This window comes from Ornithorhynchus anatinus, chromosome 5, assembly GCF_004115215.2.
Source record: "Ornithorhynchus anatinus isolate Pmale09 chromosome 5, mOrnAna1.pri.v4, whole genome shotgun sequence".
NCBI classification, from domain to species: Eukaryota; Metazoa; Chordata; class Mammalia; order Monotremata; family Ornithorhynchidae; genus Ornithorhynchus; species Ornithorhynchus anatinus.
This window is the reverse complement of record NC_041732.1, coordinates 67,410,251-67,431,515: the sequence shown is the minus strand read 5'-3', so window position 1 is coordinate 67,431,515 and position 21,265 is coordinate 67,410,251. Positions and strand designations below refer to the sequence as shown.

Sequence of the window (21,265 nt, the reverse complement as noted above, 5' to 3'; positions counted from 1 at the left end):
AATTCCCAGTTTTCCGAGTGGTTGGCAGATATAAGACCATCAGCACTGTGCATGCTGGATCAGACCGATGATCCATCCAGCTTGGTAGTCTGTCTCTCACATTACCAGCAAGGTGTGTGGAGGAAGGATCTCAGTTGTCACTTTCTGTTTTTTGTTTTAAATGGTATTCATTTAGTGCTTCTATGTGTCAAGCACTAAGTGCTGGGGTAGATATAAGTTAATCAAGTTGGACCCAATCCCTTTCCCCCTTGGGACTCTCAGGACCAGTTGGTCCTTGATGGTTATCCAAGGACCCTCCAACAGCCCTAACTTTTCCCTCTTCATCTCTAGAAATAGGTGGTTGCAATGTACCGTGTTAAGTGCTTGGGAAGTACAGAACAGTGAAGTGACGAATTCACTAACCACTGAGAACTTATCCTTTAATGGGGGAAACAGGCATAAAAATATTTGCAAATTAAATAATCAGTTGAATGAACAACTAAAAAGCATTCATACAAAATTGTTCAGGATGGGTAGAAATCAAAATCTTGTTGGGGCAGGGTAGGTGTCTGCTAACTCTGTTGTGTTGTACTCTCCCAAGCACTTAGTACACTGCTCTGCACATAGTAAGCACTAAATAAATACAATTTATTGATTGACTGATTGATTAATAAGTGCTGAAGATGACTCTAACTTTCTCTTTAACTTTCCTTCCGGTAAGAAGGAAGCTGTGGCTAGTGGGGGATCTACTGAGATGGTTAAGATGGCCCTGGCCTAGGGGCTGAAGCCTACACCAGATGACTTCTTGGGATTCCTTCCAGCTCTAGATACTGTGATTCTGAGTTTCCACATCTGTAATTCTATCTTCTGGCTCAAAGAAACCTGGTCATTGAGGGGGTTGAGGCTGTGGTCAATGTTCTTCAGTCAATTAATCAGTGGTATTTATTGAGCACTTAGTGTGCAGCGTACTGTATTAAGTGCTTGGGTGAATACAACAGAGTAATATTATAAACATTCATTGTTATGGCTTCCATTTTGTTCTTATAAAAAAGCCCGGAGAACCTGGGCTTTAACCATAAATATCCAAGACTTAAGAGGAAAATTAGTCCAACAAATATGCCCCTTCTACATTTTCTTCCCTTCTAGTTTCTCCTCAATGTTTTGCCAGTGGGTGGGTGGCTGTGAGTCCCTTAACCCCGCAAGAAACAAATTCTCCCCTTGAGCCTTGGGTTCTTTGGACTCTTCTCCAGAGTCTTCTTAGGACTTCCAAAGCTAAGGCAGCCTTCCTCAGTGTTTAGTCTAGTGCTCTTGACACAATAAAGCATTCAATAAATGCCACTGATTGATTGATTCAGGGCTTTGAGCATCTTCACTGAGGTCCCCGTCACTCCCTCCTTGGGCCACTACCCGATGCTCTGCTCCCTGGGTAGAATGCCTGATGGGGGGAGTTCCAGTTTGGAAGAAGCTGAGGACTTCTGGAGGGGACCAGAGAGTGAATCAAATGGGGCTGCTAGCCATTCCCCCAACACCCCCCACCGCCAGTCCCCTGCACCCCAGGGGCCCCCAAAGCCCCCTGGCTCAGGCAGCTCTGGCTCCGTTCAGGAAGCTCCCGCCGGCTGCGGTGCTGGCCGCCACATTGCTCTCCTTCCTCCTGCACATGCGGCAGCTGGCTGATGTGAAACACACATGTTTTGACTGAAGTCGCTTCCCCCCCCTCGAAAAATGCCAACATTAAAGGAAGGTTTGCTTTGTAAAACTGAAACTGTAAAACGCGTCTGAAACCCAACCCAGGGGATTAAAAGAACCACATGAAAAGGGGCTAAATACGACCTGGACGTTGACTTCCTGTTCAGAAGTTCGCTCAACATGTGCCCCCCAGCCCGCGCAGAGCGAGCGAGACCTTCTGCAGGAGCTCCTCTCTCTCTCTCTCCTCCTTCCCCACAGAGAGAGGAAGGAAGCTGGGGAAGTGAGTGGGGGGCTGAGAGGCCTAGAGGCCTAGTGGAAAGAGCCTGGGGTCTGGGAGTCAGAGGACCTGGGTTTGAATCCCTGTTCTGTCACCTGCCTCTTGGGTGACCACGAGCAAGTCACTTCACTTCTCTGTGCCTCAGGATACTCATCTGTAAAAAGGGGATTCAAAACCTGTTCTCCCTCCTACTTAGACTGTGACCCCCATGTGGGACAGGGACCGTGTCCAACTTGATTATTTTGCAAGTGCTTAATAAATATCATTATTATTATTAGCTACCTCTCAGCTCAAAGAGGTCCGAGGAGGATGACCCTTCCAAGCGGGTGCCACAGTGGCCAATCAATCAGTGGTATTTACTGGGCACCATCTATGTGTAAGTCAGTCAATCAATCAGTGGTATTTATTGAGTGCTTACTTTATTCAGAACACTGAACTAAGCATTTGGGAGAGTACAATACAATAGATAAGGTAGAAATGATCCCTGCCCACAAGGAGTTTACAGGCTAGAGAGGAAGAAAAACATTAAAATAATCTACAGATGGATATATACGTAGGCACTGTGGAGTGGGGAAGGAGTGAATATCAAAATGTTTAAGGAGCACAGATCCACGTGAATAGGTACTAAGCACTTGGGCAGGTATAATAAAAGTAGAAGACAGTTCCTACTCTCAAGGAGCAGGGAGTCTATTGGGGGAGGCAGGCAGACAACAATAATTTACAAAATAATGAATAAATGTGTATGAATGAACATTATGTTAGTACTAACATTGCATATATATGAGTTACATGTACGTCCTAAGGGTAGTTGTATAATAATTGCTAAAAGCGGTTGTTGAAGTGACCCAGCCTGGGAAGGAGATGATTAATCGGGACATTCAATACCTCTTCTCCCTCAGTGGAAAGAGCCCGGGCTTGGGAGTCAGAGGTTGTGGGTTCTAATCCCAGCTCTGTCGCTTGCCAGCTGTGTGACTTTGGGCAAGTCACTTAACTTCTCTATGCCTCGGTTACCTCATCTGTAAAATGGGGATTAAAACTATGAGCCCCACGTGGGACAATCTGATCACCTTGTATCCCCCCAGCGCTTAGAACAGTGCCTTGCACATAGTAAGCGCTTAACAAATACCACCATTATTATTATTATTATTATACCTGGGTCGGGGGGCTGGGGTCGGGGGAAGGACTGTGTCAGATCTGCTTGCACTGTATCTACCCCATTGCTTAGTAATAATAACAGCAATGATAATGATGATATTCGTTAAGCGCTATGTGCCTAGCACTGTTCCAAGTGCTGGGGTAGATACAAGGTAATCAGGTCATCTCACATGGGGCTCACAGTCTTAATCCTCATTTGACAGATGAGGTTACTGAGGCACAGAGAAGTTAAGTGGCTTGCCCAAGGTCACACAGCAGATAAGTGGTGGTGCTGGGATTAGAACCCACGATCTCTGACTCCCAAGCCCGTGCTCTTGCCACTAAGCCACGCTGCTTCTCAGCAGCTTCTCACTCAGTACAGTGCTTGGCACATATTAAGCACTTAATAAATCCCACTGGATTATATTAATATCATTATTACTATCATTAGTTGTAGTAGCCAGGAAGATCTGAAGAAGAGGTTTTCCAGAGGTCTTTGGATGGTCCAGTCTTTAAGGCCTGAGATGTGTTCCTTGATTTTCCAGAGGTGACCATTGCCTGGAGTTGGTCCAACAGTCACCTGTACTCCTTCATTCATCTCCACATAGTAAGTGCTCAATAAACACCACTGATTGACTGATAAGAAGCCAGATAATGAAAACAATTATAATAATAATCATCATCACGGTATTTGTTAAGTGCTTATTATGTGCTGAGCACTGTTCTAAGCACTGAGGTAGATACAGGGTAATCAGATTGTCCCAAGTGGGGCTCACATTTTTTAATCCCCATTTATTATGCTTAGCAATAATAATAATAATGATAATGATGGTATTTGTTAAGCGCTTACCATGTGCCAAGCACTGTTCTAAGTGCTGGGGTAAATATAAGGTTATCAGGTTGCCTCACATGGAGCTCACAGTCTTAATCCTCATTTGACAGATGAGGTAACTGAGGCTCAGAGAAGTTAAGTGATTTGGCCAAGGTCACACAGCAGACAAGCAGCAGAGCGGGGATTAGAACTCGCGTCCTCTGAATCCCAAGCCCGTGCTCTTTCCACTAAGCCACCACTCTCTCCTGGAGGCCTAATCAAGATCACTGAACACTATGGTCTTCATTGTGGATAACTTAAAAACACATCACGCAGGCTACGGAGGCACCAATCTCTGGACCTCCTTCCTGAATCTTGGAGAGAATATTCTTAATGTTGGCAGTTGTTTAAGCACTTACTCTTGGGCTAAGCATTAGGGTAGGTACAGTCCAATCAGATTAGATATCGCCTCAGTCACTCCCACGGTCTAAGGTGGGGGGAGAAGAGGTCTAAGGTGGGGGGAGAAATTCAATAGTATTTATTGAGCGCTTACTATGTGCAGAGCACTGTACTAAGCGCTTGGAATGAACAAGTCGGCAACAGATAGAGACAGTCCCTGCCGTTTGACGGGCTTACAGTCTAATCGGGGGAGACGGACAGACAAGAACAATGGCGATAAATAGAGTCGAGGGGAAGAACATCTTGTAAAAACAATGGCAACTAAACAGAATCAAGGCGATGTACATTTCATTAACAAAATAGGTATGTAATCCCCATTTTACAGATGAGGCAACTGAGGCACAGAGAAATCAAGTGACTTGCCTGAGGTCACACAGCAGGCAAATGGTAAAGGTGAGATTAAAATTTAGGTCTCCTGCCCCCCCAATCCTGTGCTCTTTCCACTAGACAATGCTGCTCTCCAAAGGAGAATCTCCTTGATTCTGCAGAAGTTTCAGGCCCATTACCCCACTAGACTGTAATATTAACACCTCTTAGTAATAATAATGTTGGTATTTTTTAATCGCTTACTATGTGCCAAGCACTGTTCTAAGCACTGGGGTAGACACAAGGTAATCAGGTTGTCCCACGTGAGGCTCACAGACTTAATCCCCATTTTACAGATGAGGTCACTGAGGCACAGAGAAGTTAAGTGACTTGACCAAAGTCACACAGCTGACAAGCGGCAGAGTCGGGATTCGAACCCATGATCTCTGACTCCCAAGCCCGGGCTCTTTCCGCTGAGCCACGCTACTTGTTCTGATGTGCATATATCTATAATTCTAGTTACTTATATTGACACTATTGATGCCTGTTTACTTGTTTTGCTGTCTATCTCCCCCCTTCTAGACTGTAGCCTGCTGTGGGCAGGGATCATCTCTCTTTATTGCTGACTTGTACTTTCCAAGCGCTTAGCACAGTGCTCTGCACACAGTAAATGCTCAGTAAATACCACTGTGACTGAATGAATGAACTCCTTCAGGGCAGGAATTGTGTCTACCAACTCTATTGTACGGTACTCTCCCAAGCGTTTAGTATAAGGTTCCGCACGCAGTAAACAGTCAATACCATTGATTGATTGATTGATTGATTGATTGATTGATCCCCTCTTCCCTTGAAGCCGCTAGAGGGCGATGTTCTTACCCATCGATTATGTCAAAGTATAGCACTCACATATAGAGCCCTGCACGTGACTGTGAGCCCCACGTGGGACAACCTGATCAGCTTGTTCAGCACCCCAGTGCTTAGAACAGTGCTTGGCACATAGTAAGCGCTTAACAAATACCATGATTATTATTGTGACATACAAACACACCCATGCACAAACTTTACAGGCTGGTGCTACCACACCAATAAAGCTTCATTATGGCCCTTCTCGTCTTTATATAAACTTCAATGCCCTCCAGTGTCCCCAGCAATCACTTACCTAATATTAGGATATTAAAAAATATGGAAAGATTTTAAGAGACTTATTAAAATGCAATTAGTAGCGTGTACGACTTAAGCAGCGAGATTATTTTTAAAAATGACTTGATTGTGTGGAATATCATGCACCTTCCAGAGACCATAAACCTGCCAATCAAGTTCATTTTCAAATTAGGAAATTTTCATTCTTTTTTTACAACCCCGATGCGCATATTAAAGTGTATTATTAGCCTCAGAATGCAGGGCCGGCCCCTGGCCCCGCATGCACCAAAAGGATGAATTTCATCAACTCGCGTCGAAGAAAGGTCGGGCAAGGAGAGGACTCAGCAGTTCTCCCTTCGCGTGGTCAGTTCCTCTGATTCGGCAAAGGGGGGGAACAGAGGCTATTCGGAGGGCGAGAGCCGACACCGAGGCCGACTCCGCCGTGGGTCTTTATTAATAATAATAATCGTATTTGCTAAGCGCTTACTTTGGGTTGCTAAGTGCTGGGGTGGATACAAGCAAATCGAAGTAGACATGGTCCCTGGCCCATGTGGGGCTCACAGTCTTAATCCCCATTTTGCAGATGAGATAACTGGGGCCTAGAGAAGTGAAGTGACTTGCCCACGGTCACCCAGCAGACCGTACCAGCACTATTCTAAGCGCTGCGGTGGATACAAGGTTATATCAGGTTGTCCCACGTGGGGCTCACGGTAGACAAGCAGCGTGGCTCAGTGGAAAGAGCCCGGGCTTGGGAGTCAGAGATCATGGTTTCTAACCCCGGCTCTGTCGCTTGTCAGCTGTGTGACTTTGGGCAAGTCACTTCACTTCTCTGTGCCTCAGTTACCTCATCTGTAAAACGGGGATTAAAAACTGTGAGCCCCACATGGGGCAACCTAATCACCTTGCATCTCCCCAGTGCTTAGAACAGTGCTTTGCACATAGTAAGCGCTTAACAAATGCCATCATTATTATTATTATTATTATTAATCCCCATTTTACAGATGAGGGAACTGAGGCCCAGAGCAGCGAAGCGACTCATCCAAGGTCACCCAGCAGACAAGTGGCAGCAGGGAGGGGGTAGGAACCCAGGTCCCTCCGACTCCCAAGCCCCTGCTCTTGCCACTAGGCCATTGTCGCGGGCTGCAGAGAGGGAGTCTGAAACAAGCAGCGTGGCTCAGTGGAAATAGCCCGGGCTGCGGAGCCAGAGGTCAGGGATTCGAATCCTGGCTCTGCCACTTGTCAGCTGTGTGACTGCGGGCAAGTCACTTTACTTCTCTGGGCCTCAGTTCCCTCATCTGGAAAATGGGGATAAAGACTGGGAGACTCATGTGGGACAACCTGTATCTTCCCCAGCGCTTAGAACAGTGCACATAGTAAGCGCTTAACAAATACCAACATTATTATTATTATAGCCAGCTTTCCTCTGGGAGGAAGATGCGGCGGAGGTGAAAGAGAGATTCCCGCCATGGATAAGGATTTGGGGAAGGGGAAGGGAGAGAGGTGAAAGAGGGAGAAGAATGCTCTTTGTGTTTAAAGGGTCGGGGGCTGCAGATTTTGCAAGGGAGGTAGGATGGAGGAGTTGGGAGAGAAGAGGGAGGCGCTTCCCCGCCGAGCCAACGGGCAGGATGGAACCGTAGCAAATGGCGCCCCCTCACGTCCGATTGAGAAATCGCCGCCCCGACTCTAGGCCCGGAGAGCAGAACGTGTCGAGTGAATTCACATTCATGTCATAGTGCAAACCTTGGCCATACTCTGGTAGCTACTGTGCAGGACCTCGGGGCTCCCTCCTATTTTTTTCCCCTAACAAAGAATGAATCACGAGCTTCCCCTTTCCCTGATTTACCCTCTCCCCCCACCCCCCAGCTCCTCCCAGGAGTTTATCAAGTGCGGTACTTCCTGGCATTAGACACTCCTGGCATTTTTATTCCAACCATAAAAAGGCTATTTCGTTGTGAAATAAAGTCACATCTCCCTGACACGTTATTCCTTTCGCAGCTCTTTACTCAGCCGCCCGCGGAATTTATGCTTCCTCGACGTCTCCTCTCGGGATTGCGAAGTGGAAACCCGGCATTCTCCCCAGGGGAAGGGTCGGCCTGGAAGTACCGATTTCCTTTGGCGTCAATGTCGTTTGACTTATTTTCAGAGCATCTTAAGTCAGGGGACCGATTTAACGTTCTAAGGCGACGGTGGCTTCTCCGGGCACCGCTCCACACTCGGATCTGACTGTCTTAAGCACTTTATATGCACCCCAACCTCAGCCACACAGCACTTATATACCTATCGATCGATTATCAATCGTATTTATTGAGCGCTCACTGTGTGCGGGGCACTGTTTTAAGCGCTTGGGAGAGCAGAATATAAGAGCTGCAAGACACGTTCCCTGCCCCCAAAGGTACCCACTGCTGTTTCCCCTACCTGAAATTTATTTTCACCTCTGTCTTCCCCTCAAGACTGTAAGCTCTCTGTGGGCAGAGATCTTGTCTATCAACTCTATCGTATTATATTTTCCCAAGAGCTTAGCACAGCGTTCTGCACGCAGTAAACACTCGATAGATACCACTGATTGATCGATTGCTTGACCCACATCTCAAATCCCTGAAAGAGGGAATCAGGGAATCTGGGAGACAGAAAAGATAAAGAAGTTCGGGCTTGAAAGAGCCTGCCTATGAAACATGTTAAGAGTAATAGTTGGAGTAATAGCAATACTAGGGTTTTTTAAACGCTTATTTTGGGCAAAGCACGGTACGAAGCACTGGGAAAGAAAACACGGGTGAGAATTAAACGGGGTCCTTGGGCCCCACGGCCCCCCAATCTAAGAAAGGGGGAAGAGACAACGTCGACAGAAACGTAAGGGAAAAAAAAGCAATAAAACCACAAAATCAACATAAAAGAGACAGTGAGCTGGTGAGACTATGTTTGTCATATCACTCCCTCACTAACTGGAACCCAAGTGGAAATGTCCAGTGAGATCAATCGATCGCATTTATCGAGCGCTTACTGTGTGCAAAGCACTCTACTAAGTGCTTGGGAGAGTACACTCTAAAGCTGAGTCCGTGGGTTAAAACAAATGGGGCACTAGTGCTGTAAAGGCTTGGGGAGGGAAATGTTTCAAGAAGCTGGAAGTTGAAATTGAAGGGTTCCACCCTGAAGGACAGACAAGATTCTTGGGGCTGGAGAAGAGGGGGCGGGAAGCAGTGGGAAAGGAGAGGGCGACTGGCAGAGTTATATAGGGAATTCTGCCCGCCTGTTATCAACCCATCATGCTCCTAATCAAGGGAGTATATGAATACCAAGATGATGCCTGGTCTTGTTCCACGGAAAAAAAAACAACCAACCAACCAACCAGCCAAAGACATTTACATAGAAGCAACTAATTTAGAGGTTACCAAGCTGATTACCACAATCCCCCTCGAGATAAAATCGCGATAGAGTTAGGGTTGTGTAGGATTAAAATGAACTCAGGCTCTTCGTGAAGCTGAAACCAACTTGCAAGAAAATCAGCTGGCATTATTCCTTTTGTAGAGGTGGAGGAGGAAACTGGGGAGACTTTAGTGTCACTGAAATAAGAAAAATAAATAAAGGTATAGTAAGGCCCCTGGGGTTTTTACCAGAAATTGCTCATCACAGTGATTTGGGGGAGATTCAAAAAAATTGAAGTGTGGTGTCAACACCCGAAGAGTAATCAACCCCAAACACCTCAAGACATTTGATGATCGCATTGCTCGCGGGTGCTCAACCTGAGGGGAAAATTCCACCCTGATGTGATTCTTACTGATCGCTCACTGGCTCGCTGCCCACGACTTCGCCATAAACAAATGACTAAACAAGAGCTGGGAGGTCTGAGCCATAGAAAAACCTAGACACACACAAGGAGAGAAAAAGCCCCACAGAGACCTGTTCATTTTCTACAGTTGTGAGTTGCCAAGAAGGTTGGGCTGAAATGGCCCCTTGCTTCAGACCCACATGATAGGTGGTAAAGCAATTCCCAGGCTTTGAAACCTTTTTCAAAGCCCTGCTGTTGGTCCAGGGGAAAAGGTACAACTCTGGGACTCAGAAGGCCTGCTCTACAAGTACGGGAATGAAGGCTGGGTGAAGGTTTCTGACCAAAGAACTACCATCAGGAAGCAGTGTGGCCTAGTGGAAAGAGCACAGGCCTGGGAGTCAGAGGACCTGGGTTCTCCGCCACTTGTCTGCTGGGTGACTTTGGGCAAGTCACTAAATTTCTCTTGTGCCTCAGTTACCTCATTTGTAAAATGGGGATTCAGACTGTGAGCCCCATATTGGACAGGGACTGGGTCCAACCAGTTATCTTGTATCTATCCCAGTGTTCAGTATAGTGCCTGGCACACAGTAAATGTTTAACAAATACCACAACCCTCCTCCCCACAGAAAAAAAACAAACAGAAAAAACCACCTAGGTGTTTTGCAAGGTGGACAGCCCATCAGGGATCCTAAAAACAGCTGGTTAATGGCACTGGCAGAGACCATAGCAAATTCTGAGGCAACCTCCTGCTGGTTCTACAACACAGAATAGTGCTGGGGTCACTCTGTCCATTGATGATGATGGTATTTGCTAAGCGCTTACAGTGTGTCAAGCACTGTTCTAAGTGCCAGGGTAGATACAAGTTAATCAGGTTGGACACCTTCCCTGTCCCACATGGATCTCACAGTTTTAATCCCCATTTTACAGCTGAGGTAGCTGAGGCACAGAGCAGTAATAATAATTATGGTATTTGTTGAGTGCTTACCTTAGCTTGGCCAAATCAAGGGGAATAGAGGCCCAAAGACGTGGCCCAGCAATACAAGTAACCAGTAATAATAATAATAATAATAATGATGGTATTTGTTAAGTGCTTACTATGTGCCAAACACTGTTCTAAGCGCTGGGGTAGATACAGGGTAATCAGGTTGTCCCACGTGGGACTCACGGTCTTAACCCCCATTTTACAGATGAGGTAACTGAGGCACGGAGAAGTTAAGTGACTTGCCCTAGGTCACACAGCAGACAAGCAGCAGAGCTGGGATTAGAACCTCTGAATCCCAGGTCCGGGCTCTATCCACTAGGCCATACCGTTTCCTGTAAAACAGCATGTAAAAAACAAAATGACCCAACGATAAACTTGCACGTCAAGGGCTGAACTTGTGTCCACGTGCTGCTTATTCCACTCATGTCCCAGCGGAAACACATCTGGCAGGGACAAGAGAGTGCGATTGGTATTTTGCATCATATCATCAGTGGGATTTATTGAGCACTTATTATATGCAGAGCACTGTACTAAGTGCTTGGGAGAGCACACTACCACAGAGTTGGCAGACTCCCTCCCCACAATAAGTGTAGTCTAATTATAAACCATAATTGTAAATAATTTATAATATACCATTTAAAACTGTAAGCATTCCATTCATTACTTTGCACCGCTCCTCGGTCCTGAATTCTGGAGAGCGAAGTCATCCCTCATTTTTGACTGAAGACTCCCTCACCATTATCACTAGCCCAGCATTAGAGGTGTGGGTGGTTGCTGGGGTGGGGGAGGAGGAGTGATAAAATCACCTGTCAGCAAGTGGCCGAGCTAGGAGAGACAAGGAACTGGTCCTTTCCTGGCCCCTCGCTCCGGGGAAGTAGCGATTTGAGTCCAGGGAGTTTCTGGAGTCCCCTGATTTCAATTCCCTGTAGCCCACCTGAAGGCGGGCAGGCTGGCTGGATGCTTCTGTGAGGTGGTAAACTTTGCATACTTGTCTGCCTGACTACCCACGGTGGCATTCCCCAAAGTCAGCTACCCCTTCCTGGGGTTGGGCAAAAGAAGGAAGTATCACCATGATTTAGTGGATAGAGCATGGGTCTGGAAATCAGAAGGACCTGGGTTCTAATCCCAGGTCTGCCACTTGCCTGCTCTGTGACCTTGGACAAGTCACTTCACTTCTCTGGGACAGAGTTCACCCATCTGTCAAGTGGGTAGTCAGATGGCAAACCCTATTTGGGACAGGGACAGTGCCTAACCTGATTACTTTGTACCTACCCCAATGCTTAATACAGTTCCTGGCACATAGTAAGCGCTTAAATACCATACGAAAAAAAAAATATGAAAGCAAAAAGAGATTGTTAGAACAGGGAAGCAGCATGGCATAGTGGATAGAGCACGGGCCTGTAAATCAGATCACGGGTTCTAATCCCGGCTCTGCCACTTCTCTGCTGTGTGGCCTTGGGCAAGTCAATCTACTTCTCTGTGCCTCAATTGTCTCATGTGCAAAATGGGGATGAAGACGGTGAGCCCTATGTGGGACAGGGACTGTGTCCAACCCGATTTGCTTGGATCTACCCCAGAGCTCGGAACAGTGACTGGCGCATGGTAAGTGCTCAACAAATACGGCAATTATTATTACTATAGGTGGGGAGAGCTGAAAGGACAATTCTCTGCTGGGGACGGGGCGGGGTAGGGAGGCAGGCAGGTGGCCTTGGTTTGCACGGACTGTCCAGCTCACACCCTCCGCCGGATGCATTCTCCATAGGCCCAGGCCTGCGGGCCAGGAATCGTGGGTCAGAGCGGGTCTCCCGTGGGCCGGCCGGGGTTGAGGCAACCACCGTCATGGCCCTTTTCCCTCTAGGTGTCAGCCTCACCCTGTACACCAAGGCCCGGGCCCTGGGCCTGGGTCTCCTCCTCCTCCTCTTCTTCCTTCTCCTCTTCAGGCATCGCCACTTCCTTGGGGCAGGGGGGCTGCGCGGGGGTCTGGCCTGGAAGCCACTTCTTCGATCGGAGAAGGGGAAATCATCAGAGCTTTTAAAAAATTAAATGGCTTCAGTAATTTGATTTCGGAGAGAAGCTGAAAACCTCATAATGGCAGGGGCGGCTCAATTCCGTGGTGAAAAGGAAAAACCTAAATGGGGCTATTAGGCTTCTCCGTGGCCTGGATCTGCTGAGAGAGTGCCCGTGGGGGAGGGGGTGGGGGCCGAGGGAGAGGCTCCCAAGCAGAAACAGTTTATCAGCCAAGACAGCGCTGATGATACCTCATTTATTTATTTATTTATTTATTGAGTGTTTCGGGGGAAATTGACATCCTCCTCGTCTTGGCTGCATTTCAAAACCCACTTCCACTGCTGGGAGGGGATGGCAGGCCTCCGGCGGCCCGGGGCGGTCCTAGGGGTGGGCGGCCGGTGGAAGGCAGACCCGAGGCCTGGCTGCGGCGCCCAGCCAGGCCCGGAACTCCAACCGCAGATGGATGTGCCCCACATGCGGCCGCCACTCGGCCACGTGCTGGTCGACGGGCTCAAGTAGCCGGCAGCGGAACACCAGGGGCCGGGCCGGGCGGGCAGGAGCCGAGCCTGGGCCAGCCGTGGGGGAGTTCGGGGAAGGCTCCCAGAGGACCAGCTTCCCGCCCAGGCTCCCCTCCTTCACCTATTCACATCCGACCCCAATCAGGGACAAGGTTGGGCTTTAAGTGAGAAACAGACCTACAGAAGAATATGACTGTCCAAGCTCATTTCTGCCAAGGCATTCCCCTCTTTCTGATGGTCTGGCTTTTTTTAAGAGGTATAAAAGACGAATGATAACTTCCTAATCTGACCAGCTTGGGGGGCCAGGGGGGAGGGAGGGAGTGAGAGGGGAGGCGGGAAGGGAGAGAGAAAAATCTTTTAGTTAGGGTCACTGCAAGCCACTCTGCCCATTGGATTCCAAGCCTCTAGTCTGCAATGAGAAATCTTCCAACAGCCCGTTCCCTAAGAAAACTAGTCACCCCAGAGAGCTCCATCAGTACAGAGGCAAATTCTTTAAGCAACATCAAAACATGCTCTTTTGCAGAAGGCACGATTCTACTTTTCCCTGCTGTCCACTAGATGCTTGCCTCTTTATTGACTCTTCAGTGGTGATCGGGCCAAGCCGGGCAGATGCAGCCTTTCACGGGGAGCTTTTGGCTGCATCAGTTTGAAGCCCAGTTGGCATGTTAGCACCAGTCCCTGCTGACAAAGTGGTGTTCATAAACTCCTGTTGTAATGATAAACTGTCAGTGAGTGGATCCTCGCTGGGCTCTGTCAGGCTAGAGATGGAAGGTGGACCAGTTTCAGGAAACAATGAAGAGGATGGCCCAGGGGTTGGTATCCAGGGAGGCCACAGACTCAACCTCTGTACACCTGCCAACTCGGCAAGGCCTCCTATCGGGCCCGGTGGTGACCCTGTGCTTTGCATTTCAAAGTCCTCGGGGTCACTATTTGCCGGTTTCGCTCTTACCCTCCCACCTCTGATTTTATTGATGACCAGAGCGGGCTGAGAGAGGTTGGTCAGTGGACTCTTTGAAGAAACTGTCAGGTGATCGTTATCCATTGATGAGAATGCTGGGAGAGAGTGTGTTGCAGAGCCGAGCCTACCCTGATGTTTGGCAGCATATGACGCGGAGGGTGGAGACACAGAGGCCCTTAGCAGCTCCCTGGAAGCCTCGGAGCTATTAAATTCAACCAGAGCTGCTGCTGAGATCTTTCTTATTCCTTCTGCTGTAGCATATGTTGATTCTTTCCAAAGCAAAGGGACGTTTGTCCAAGGCTCAGAATTCAGAGCTGTCTGTCCTGGTGGTTTAGGTAGGGGCTGATTTGTTACCCATAGCCCTTTCTTTCTAACCTGGGGAAAATCAGGGGTGCGCTTGGTTGGAACAGGAACGTCTGATCTAGAGAATTCTGTCTGTGAGCCTGCCGATTCCCGGGTGCCATTGGGTGAATCGTGCGCACCCTCCTCTCTCTTTGCAGACTTGAGACCGCCATGTTGGATTTCTACCTTCACTCCTCGGCTATCTGTTGGATATTGGAAAATTCTCATCAGGGATGCCTTCTGTTTGGGCCACAGTGTGGCAGGTTTGCCTGCTGGGGTAGCAGAAGCTCCTTCCTCCAAGGACACTGAGCTTGTTTCTGATCCAGGGAGTAGCAAAGGAGATAGAGAGGAACCTGTAGCTGGCCCAGAGGAGGAGTACACTGGTGACATCTGTGACTTGATTGGAACAAAGGAGACAATGGGGAGGTGCTTTGTCCCCTTGGGGTCAATCGCTGGGGTCACTGAAGGAAGAGTAGGGTCTTTCTCAATCATGGTAGAAGCCGTTACTGCTGGGAGTTCAGGGAACACAAATGCTGTTTGCGTTGTCATGCTGTGTTTCCAGCCACCCACCTCATGGGTGGGACTGGTCATTATGGATTCCCTGATTCTACCAGCCTCGTCTGGCAGGAAAGCATTCAAGGATGGCACTTGCTCCTTCTTCTGAGAAAGGGCAGTGGAGGGAGAGGCCATGTATTCTGAAGGCGGTGTTGCCGATTCGGTGAAGTCTGTCCCAGCCAGCTCTGAGGTTCTCAGAGGTCCATCCTGCCCCTTAACAGGAACAGTGGACATTCTAAGTCGAAGTGAGCTCTGCAGGCTTGCGGTCAGCCCTTCCGCCACAGTGCTTCTTGGCAATACTGGGAGGGGAGCCCCAGCAGCCTCAATTGTTTGTTTCGCCAATGATCCCATCCTGGTTCTCGTGTTGTTCCTCCTCAAGGACAGAGAAAGTGGTTGTGGACCAGGTGAGAGAGCTGCAGGGGTGGTTCTCCTGAAGTGGACGCTCTTGAGGACTCTGGCCCTATCTGGCGAGGGAGAGGCTGGGATTGCTGTGGTGGTCACTGTGGGATCACTGACTGTCCTAAGGGTGCCCTCTGTAGCCCTATGGGAAGGGAGGTGGAAGTTTGTTCTGTCAGCCACAGCAGGGTTTCCAGCAAGACTTTGTTCCCTGGAGGCTCCCAGCTCTAGAAATGGCTCTGGATTGGTGTTTTCTGGAACACCAGAAGGCCGGCCATGCAGGTTTCTTCCCGAAGTCCAGGCTGTGACTTGGGAAGAGGGAGCAGGCTGACAACCTGCTAGAGGAGGGTTTGAGGGATGAGAAGGTGACGGAGAGGAACACGTTGCATTCCGAGCGGCAGTTGAGAAAGATGGTTCTGTGCCTGAAGGTACTGCCGAAGAGGGAACGATAGTTACTACAACACCAACTCATAAAGACAGGTCCTTCAGGATTAGAAAAGCACTGAAATTTACTTTTTCCTCCTAATCTACAAATCCCTTTAGGTGCTGCAGCCATGAAGCAAAATGAAACTTTCTATTGTATTTTATTAGTATTAATAACAATGGTAATAATAATAATTTTTAAATTGTGGTATTTGTTAAACACTTACTGCTCCAAGGACTGAGGTAGATACAAGATAATCAAGTTGGGCATAGTCCCTGTCCCACATGGGGCCATGGAGAAAGGGAACAGGGGTGTTAGTTAGATCCCTATTTTACAGATGGGGAAACAGAGTCAAAGAGAAGGTTAGTGACTTACCCCAGGTCCCATGGCAAGCAAGTTGAGGATCCAGGATTAGAACCCAGGTGCCCCAACTCCCAGTACTGTGCTCTTTCCTTTAGACCATGGGCTTTTTGTGCATTTGAAGATACACTACTCCACCAGAAGCCTTTGGTCCTTCAAATCCAGGGCTTTCGAGAGGGGATTCAGCTCAGAGTCTATATGTAACTATTTTTTTTTATATAAAACCAGGGGTTTGCCCTGAAAATTCGGCCCAGATTATGGGGGCCAGCTGAGACTCCTTCCATGGCAATAGTGAATTAGTCATTTATCTAGACAAAGAGATATCTAAATTGACCCTAAACTCTGTAAGCTTCTTGGGGGCAGGAAATATGTCTACCAAGTCTGTTCTATTGTACTCTGTCGAGTGCTTAGGACAGTGTTCTGTGCACAGTAAATGCTCAATAAATGTGATTGATTAATTGAAATACTGTCAGTTTAAAACCTGAAGTGAAAAAATATCTCTTCTGATCCTCTTATTAATAAGCATTTTGGATTATTACAGTGAAAAAATTATATCCTCTCCTTGTATAAATCCTCACAGAGAAGTCAAAAGATTTCTAAAACCTGTTTTGTTTGTCACCCTTGAACTCTATTTCCCCTATCTGTAATTTATTTTAATGTCTTTCCCTGTAGTCTGTAATTTCCTTGTAAGCAGGGATTGTCTACTAACTCTATTGTATTATACTTCACCAAACATTTTAGTACAGTGCTCTGCACACAAGGGCTCAGTAAATACCACTGATTGATTTTGAATTTCTTTCATAATAGGTGGGTCATTTCCATTTTAGTTTCTTGCACCTTTCTCCTCCTGGCTCTTACAAATGACCCCAGTGCTCTTGGATTAGGTTGGCAGTGTTTTACGGGAAACTTAACTATGAAATAAAGATAGATTTTCACCAAAGATAGAAATACACCAAAAATTGTGCAGTTCCTGACAAGTATTATACCGGCTTCTCTCCTTCTGATCCAAAATTTTCAGACTTGAACAAGTAGGCGGTTGCTCTTTCATCTTTATGCTAAATGAAATTCTAAATATAATTATAGTTTTATGCAGCATTGAAACAGCATATCCTAGTAGCCAGGGCATTCCTACGGCCCAAACATCTGAGTTAAATCTCCTTTGCGTCTGTCTTCTATTGAGGACAGTTAGGTCTTGTAAGATGAAAGTGGGCAACATCGCTTGTGAATTAGACGCATGTCGCTACACAGCATTTTAATGAGCTTTGCTCCTGGTGATTTTGCGTGTGTCAATGTCAAGCTGTTTGGTACCCCAAGTAACCCTCCCACGACCAGATTTCTGTGACCCCCAGATACGTGAAACATTCTTTATTATCACCCCTCTTAAAATCACACCTCTTCCTACAAGCTTTTCCAGATTAATTTCCCAGCAACTGAATCATTATCATCCCTTCAGCTGCCTCTAGCACTACTGAATGTATTTACACTCATCACTCGTATGGATATGGCTGCTCAATTTATTTATTTTGAAGACTTTAGTTGTAACAACTTTTATGCTTGTCTTTCCTGTTAGAATGTAAGTTCCTGCTTGGCAGGGGAAGTGTCGCTTTGGTATTTTGTTCTATCTAAGCATCAGGTTTGTGCTCAATGCATGCTGCTGCTATTACTAGTAGTCACATTAACTAGGCTTTGTTGAGCTTAGATCCTGGTCCTGCTGGATATCAATCAATCGGTGATATTTATTGAACGTTTACCGTGGGCAGAACAATGGACTAAGCATTTGGGAGAGCACAATGAAACAAAGAGAATTGGTAGATACGTTCTCTGTCCAAAATGAACTTATAGTCTTAGAAGGGGGATATGGCCTGTTTTAAGTAGCTTGCATACTTCCTGTTTTTTGACCCCCTTTTTCAGGTGGGGAAACTGAGTCCAGAAAGGCTAAAGTGCTATACCATGATGACTTGAGGAGAACAGAAATCCTGGGCCTTTGTTTAATTAACCCCACCCAAGACACTTCTTTTGTCGTTGGCCTCAAGAATGGTACTGGAAAAAGGACAAAAAGAAGTCCTGGACAGGTTTGGGGGCTTGGGGGGTGTGGGAGGAGGGGAATCTCACCGGGCTTATCGATGCAGTTGAAAAAATTCTCCACAGTCCAGTGGACGGGCCTGGGAACTTCAGCAAATTCCAAACTCAGGTCTAATCTGTAGAAAGCCTGCCACCCCAGGGGCTCTTGGGCTTCCTGACACTGCTGTGGAACAAGAGAGAATCCCATGTTATCTGGTTGCATTTTCACTCCGGGACACGCCTACCTGCCATCCAGCTACATTCCCCACCTGGGCTTAGTGCCTAGATCATTCCAGGTAATGAATGGTGGGCTGGTAGCCAGCAAAAACCCGCAGGCACATAACCACTGACCTCATCTCTTATAAAGTCAGAGGAGCGAAGCTGCGTTGCTAGCTAGGGGCCAAGACACAATGGAAACTTTCAAAGCAGAGGAGACCGCTGACCTGGGTCTGGAGCACAGCGGTGGCGGGGATGGCGATCACCACAAAATGTCTGTTTTCCGTGACTGTGAAGGTGTTTGATTGGTTGACGTGGAGATTTTTCAGACTCAGAGTCTCTAGGGCGTGGGAGCCTCTTTTGACCAGTCCCAATCTCCTTTTAGGGATGTGCACCAAGACTTCTGACCCTGGTTGGGATGACACTACAATGGGGAGAGAAAAAACAGGTTTGGGCACACGAGTGCTAACGCCCACTTTAGAGCAGGATGGAGCCACTGCTCCTGTCACCCCTCGAACCACTAGGAAGCTATTCTTCAAATTTGAAGCTGTGTGTCCTAAGGGTAGAACACAGGACTGGGTGTCAGGAGACCCAGGTCCTAATCTCAGCCCTGGTACTTGCCCGCAGAATGACCTTGGATTTGTCAGTTGAAACCTCTGCGCCTCAGTTTCCTCATCTGTAAAGCTAATGGGTCAATTGTATTGAACACTAACTGGGTGTGATGCACTGTACTAAGCACTTGAGAAAGTACAATACAGAAATAAAGAGTGACAACTACATTACAGAAATAAAGAGTGACAACCGCTGCCCACAACGAGCTCAAAGTCTAAAGTGGGAGAGACATCAATATAAATAAATACAATTACAGATATTTATCCCAGCACTTAGCATAGTGCCTAGTACATAGTAAGTGGTTAACCAACGCCACAGTTATTTTGCTATCATTACTGAAGGTGATTCTACTGTTTTTGAGAGTATCAGGTTGTGCAAGCGTGGCTGAGACGATCCTTCCCATGTTGCGTGCAACCAAGATTGCCTTTGGCGGAACTGTTGAACTTGCTTGGCATTTGTTGGGACTCCAGGTGAGGACAGCTGCTGATACCTAAGTCAGTATGCTCTTTCCTACATACCATCTTGGGGAAATAATGATCCCAGGTTCCATGAATTAGGAGGAGCAGAGCCAGCAGAATCTGCCTCCCCATCTGGTGGAACTTCTAAAATGTTGGAGAGGCCTGCTGAGCCAAGGACTGCTGCCTGGACAGTGTACAGTTCTCGATAACTCCCCTTCCCTCCAGGGACTCTTCTTCCCTGCAGTGTCTTAGTTTCTGACTTGCACCTGCCTTAGCTCCCACTGTTGACAATCTTTCCTTAGTCTTATCGGTCGATCGACGATATTTATTGTGTAATTGCAGCATGCAGAGCACCGTACTAAATGCTTGGGAGAGTAAAATCTCCTTCAAGAAGCCCTCTCTAAGACCTCATTTCCTCTTCCACCACTCCCTTCTGCATCATTCATTCATTTAACCGTATTTATTAAGCGCTTACTGTGTGCAGAGTACTTTACTAAGCACTTGGAAAGTACAATTCGGCAACAGAGACAATTCCTACCCAACAATGGGCCCCTTGGCACTTGGGTTTGCACCCTTTATTTCACTCCTCCCTCAGTTCCACAGCACTTATGTACATATCTATAATTTATTTATATATATATTAATGTCTGTCTCCCCTCTAGACTTTAAGATCACTGTGGTCAGAGAACTTGTCTATCGACTCTGTTATAATGTACTCTCCCAAGGGCTTAGTATAGCGCTCAGCACATAGTGAGCACTAAATAAATATGATGGATTGATGCAATAGAGTTGGTAGACACATTCCCTGCCCACAATGAGCTTACAGTCTAGAGGGGGAGACAGACACTAATATAAATAAATAAATTCAATGTGATTATCTTCCTCCCTTTTGAGTGGGACCCCTTTGACGTCCTGGGACTATTTTATTTGCATTTCCCCGGTGTTAGCACAATGCTCAGCATACGGTGGGATACCGTAACTGGTCAATCAATCAATCATTCATGAGATACGAGTGCTCAGGAGTCATCAGGCTAAAGGGCAATCAAACTAAGAGCCTTTGGGTCCAAAATGTAGCCAGATTTGAATGTACATGAACAACACAGAACCCTTACCCAGGGGGCAGCTGGCTTCCAAAGAATAGGCGTAATTATCCTGAACCATCCAAAGAGGTAGAATCTCCACCGTCATGTTCATTTCCTGCCAAGGCACGAGAATTAGTCTCTTCCTGAGATCCCTAAAGATTTCCTTTTCAAGAAATTAACTCTCTTTCCAACTGCCCCTTTACCCCCACCTCCCACCCCTACACACAAGGCTCTAGAGCACAATCCTGGCTGTCAGAGCCCCTTGGTCAATGAATATTGCTGAAATTTATCCAACAAAATATTGTTTAACCAAGCTATATATAGCAGGAATATCATGCTAAGCAAATGTCATGTGAGCCGTCTTCTTTCACTCGGTAACTTTGGGCTATTTAAGGCGACGGTAATTATGCCCCTGCCACGGTGATCAGCACAGACTGAATACATGATTGCAGAATTCTGTCATCTGCCACACAACACTGAACAGAGTTTTCGCTAATAGGACTGGCTTCTCAAATGCAGACGTCAAAATCTGTCCAGTTCCTCGTGTGGCAGTCTAATCAGCATGGAGGTAATCCAACCAGCTTTTGAGGGATTTTGGTGACAATTTCCAAAGTCAGACCAACATGTGAAGCAGCCTGGCCTCATGGATAGCGCACAAGCCTGGGAATCAGAAGGATCTGCGTTCTAATCCCACTTCTGCCACTTGTCTGGTGTGTGATCTTGGACAAGTCACTTCACA

At 47.1% G+C, this 21,265-nt stretch overlaps 1 protein-coding gene across 1 annotated transcript in view; it reads right to left on the bottom strand.

Annotated features, from left to right (window-relative positions):
• Positions 1 to 12,829: 12,829 nt before the first annotated feature.
• Positions 12,830 to 21,265, bottom strand: part of C5H1orf127 (chromosome 5 C1orf127 homolog) — a 28,908-nt gene continuing 20,472 nt past the window's right edge. The window contains exons 7-10 of the mRNA XM_029066068.2: positions 20,557 to 20,641; positions 18,602 to 18,798; positions 18,210 to 18,342; positions 12,830 to 15,744 (exon numbers count right to left, since the gene is read on the bottom strand). Of these exons, the coding sequence (XP_028921901.2) occupies positions 13,682 to 15,744; positions 18,210 to 18,342; positions 18,602 to 18,798; positions 20,557 to 20,641 (2,478 nt within the window). The 3' untranslated portion in view covers positions 12,830 to 13,681. The remainder of the gene's footprint in view (positions 15,745 to 18,209; positions 18,343 to 18,601; positions 18,799 to 20,556; positions 20,642 to 21,265) is intronic.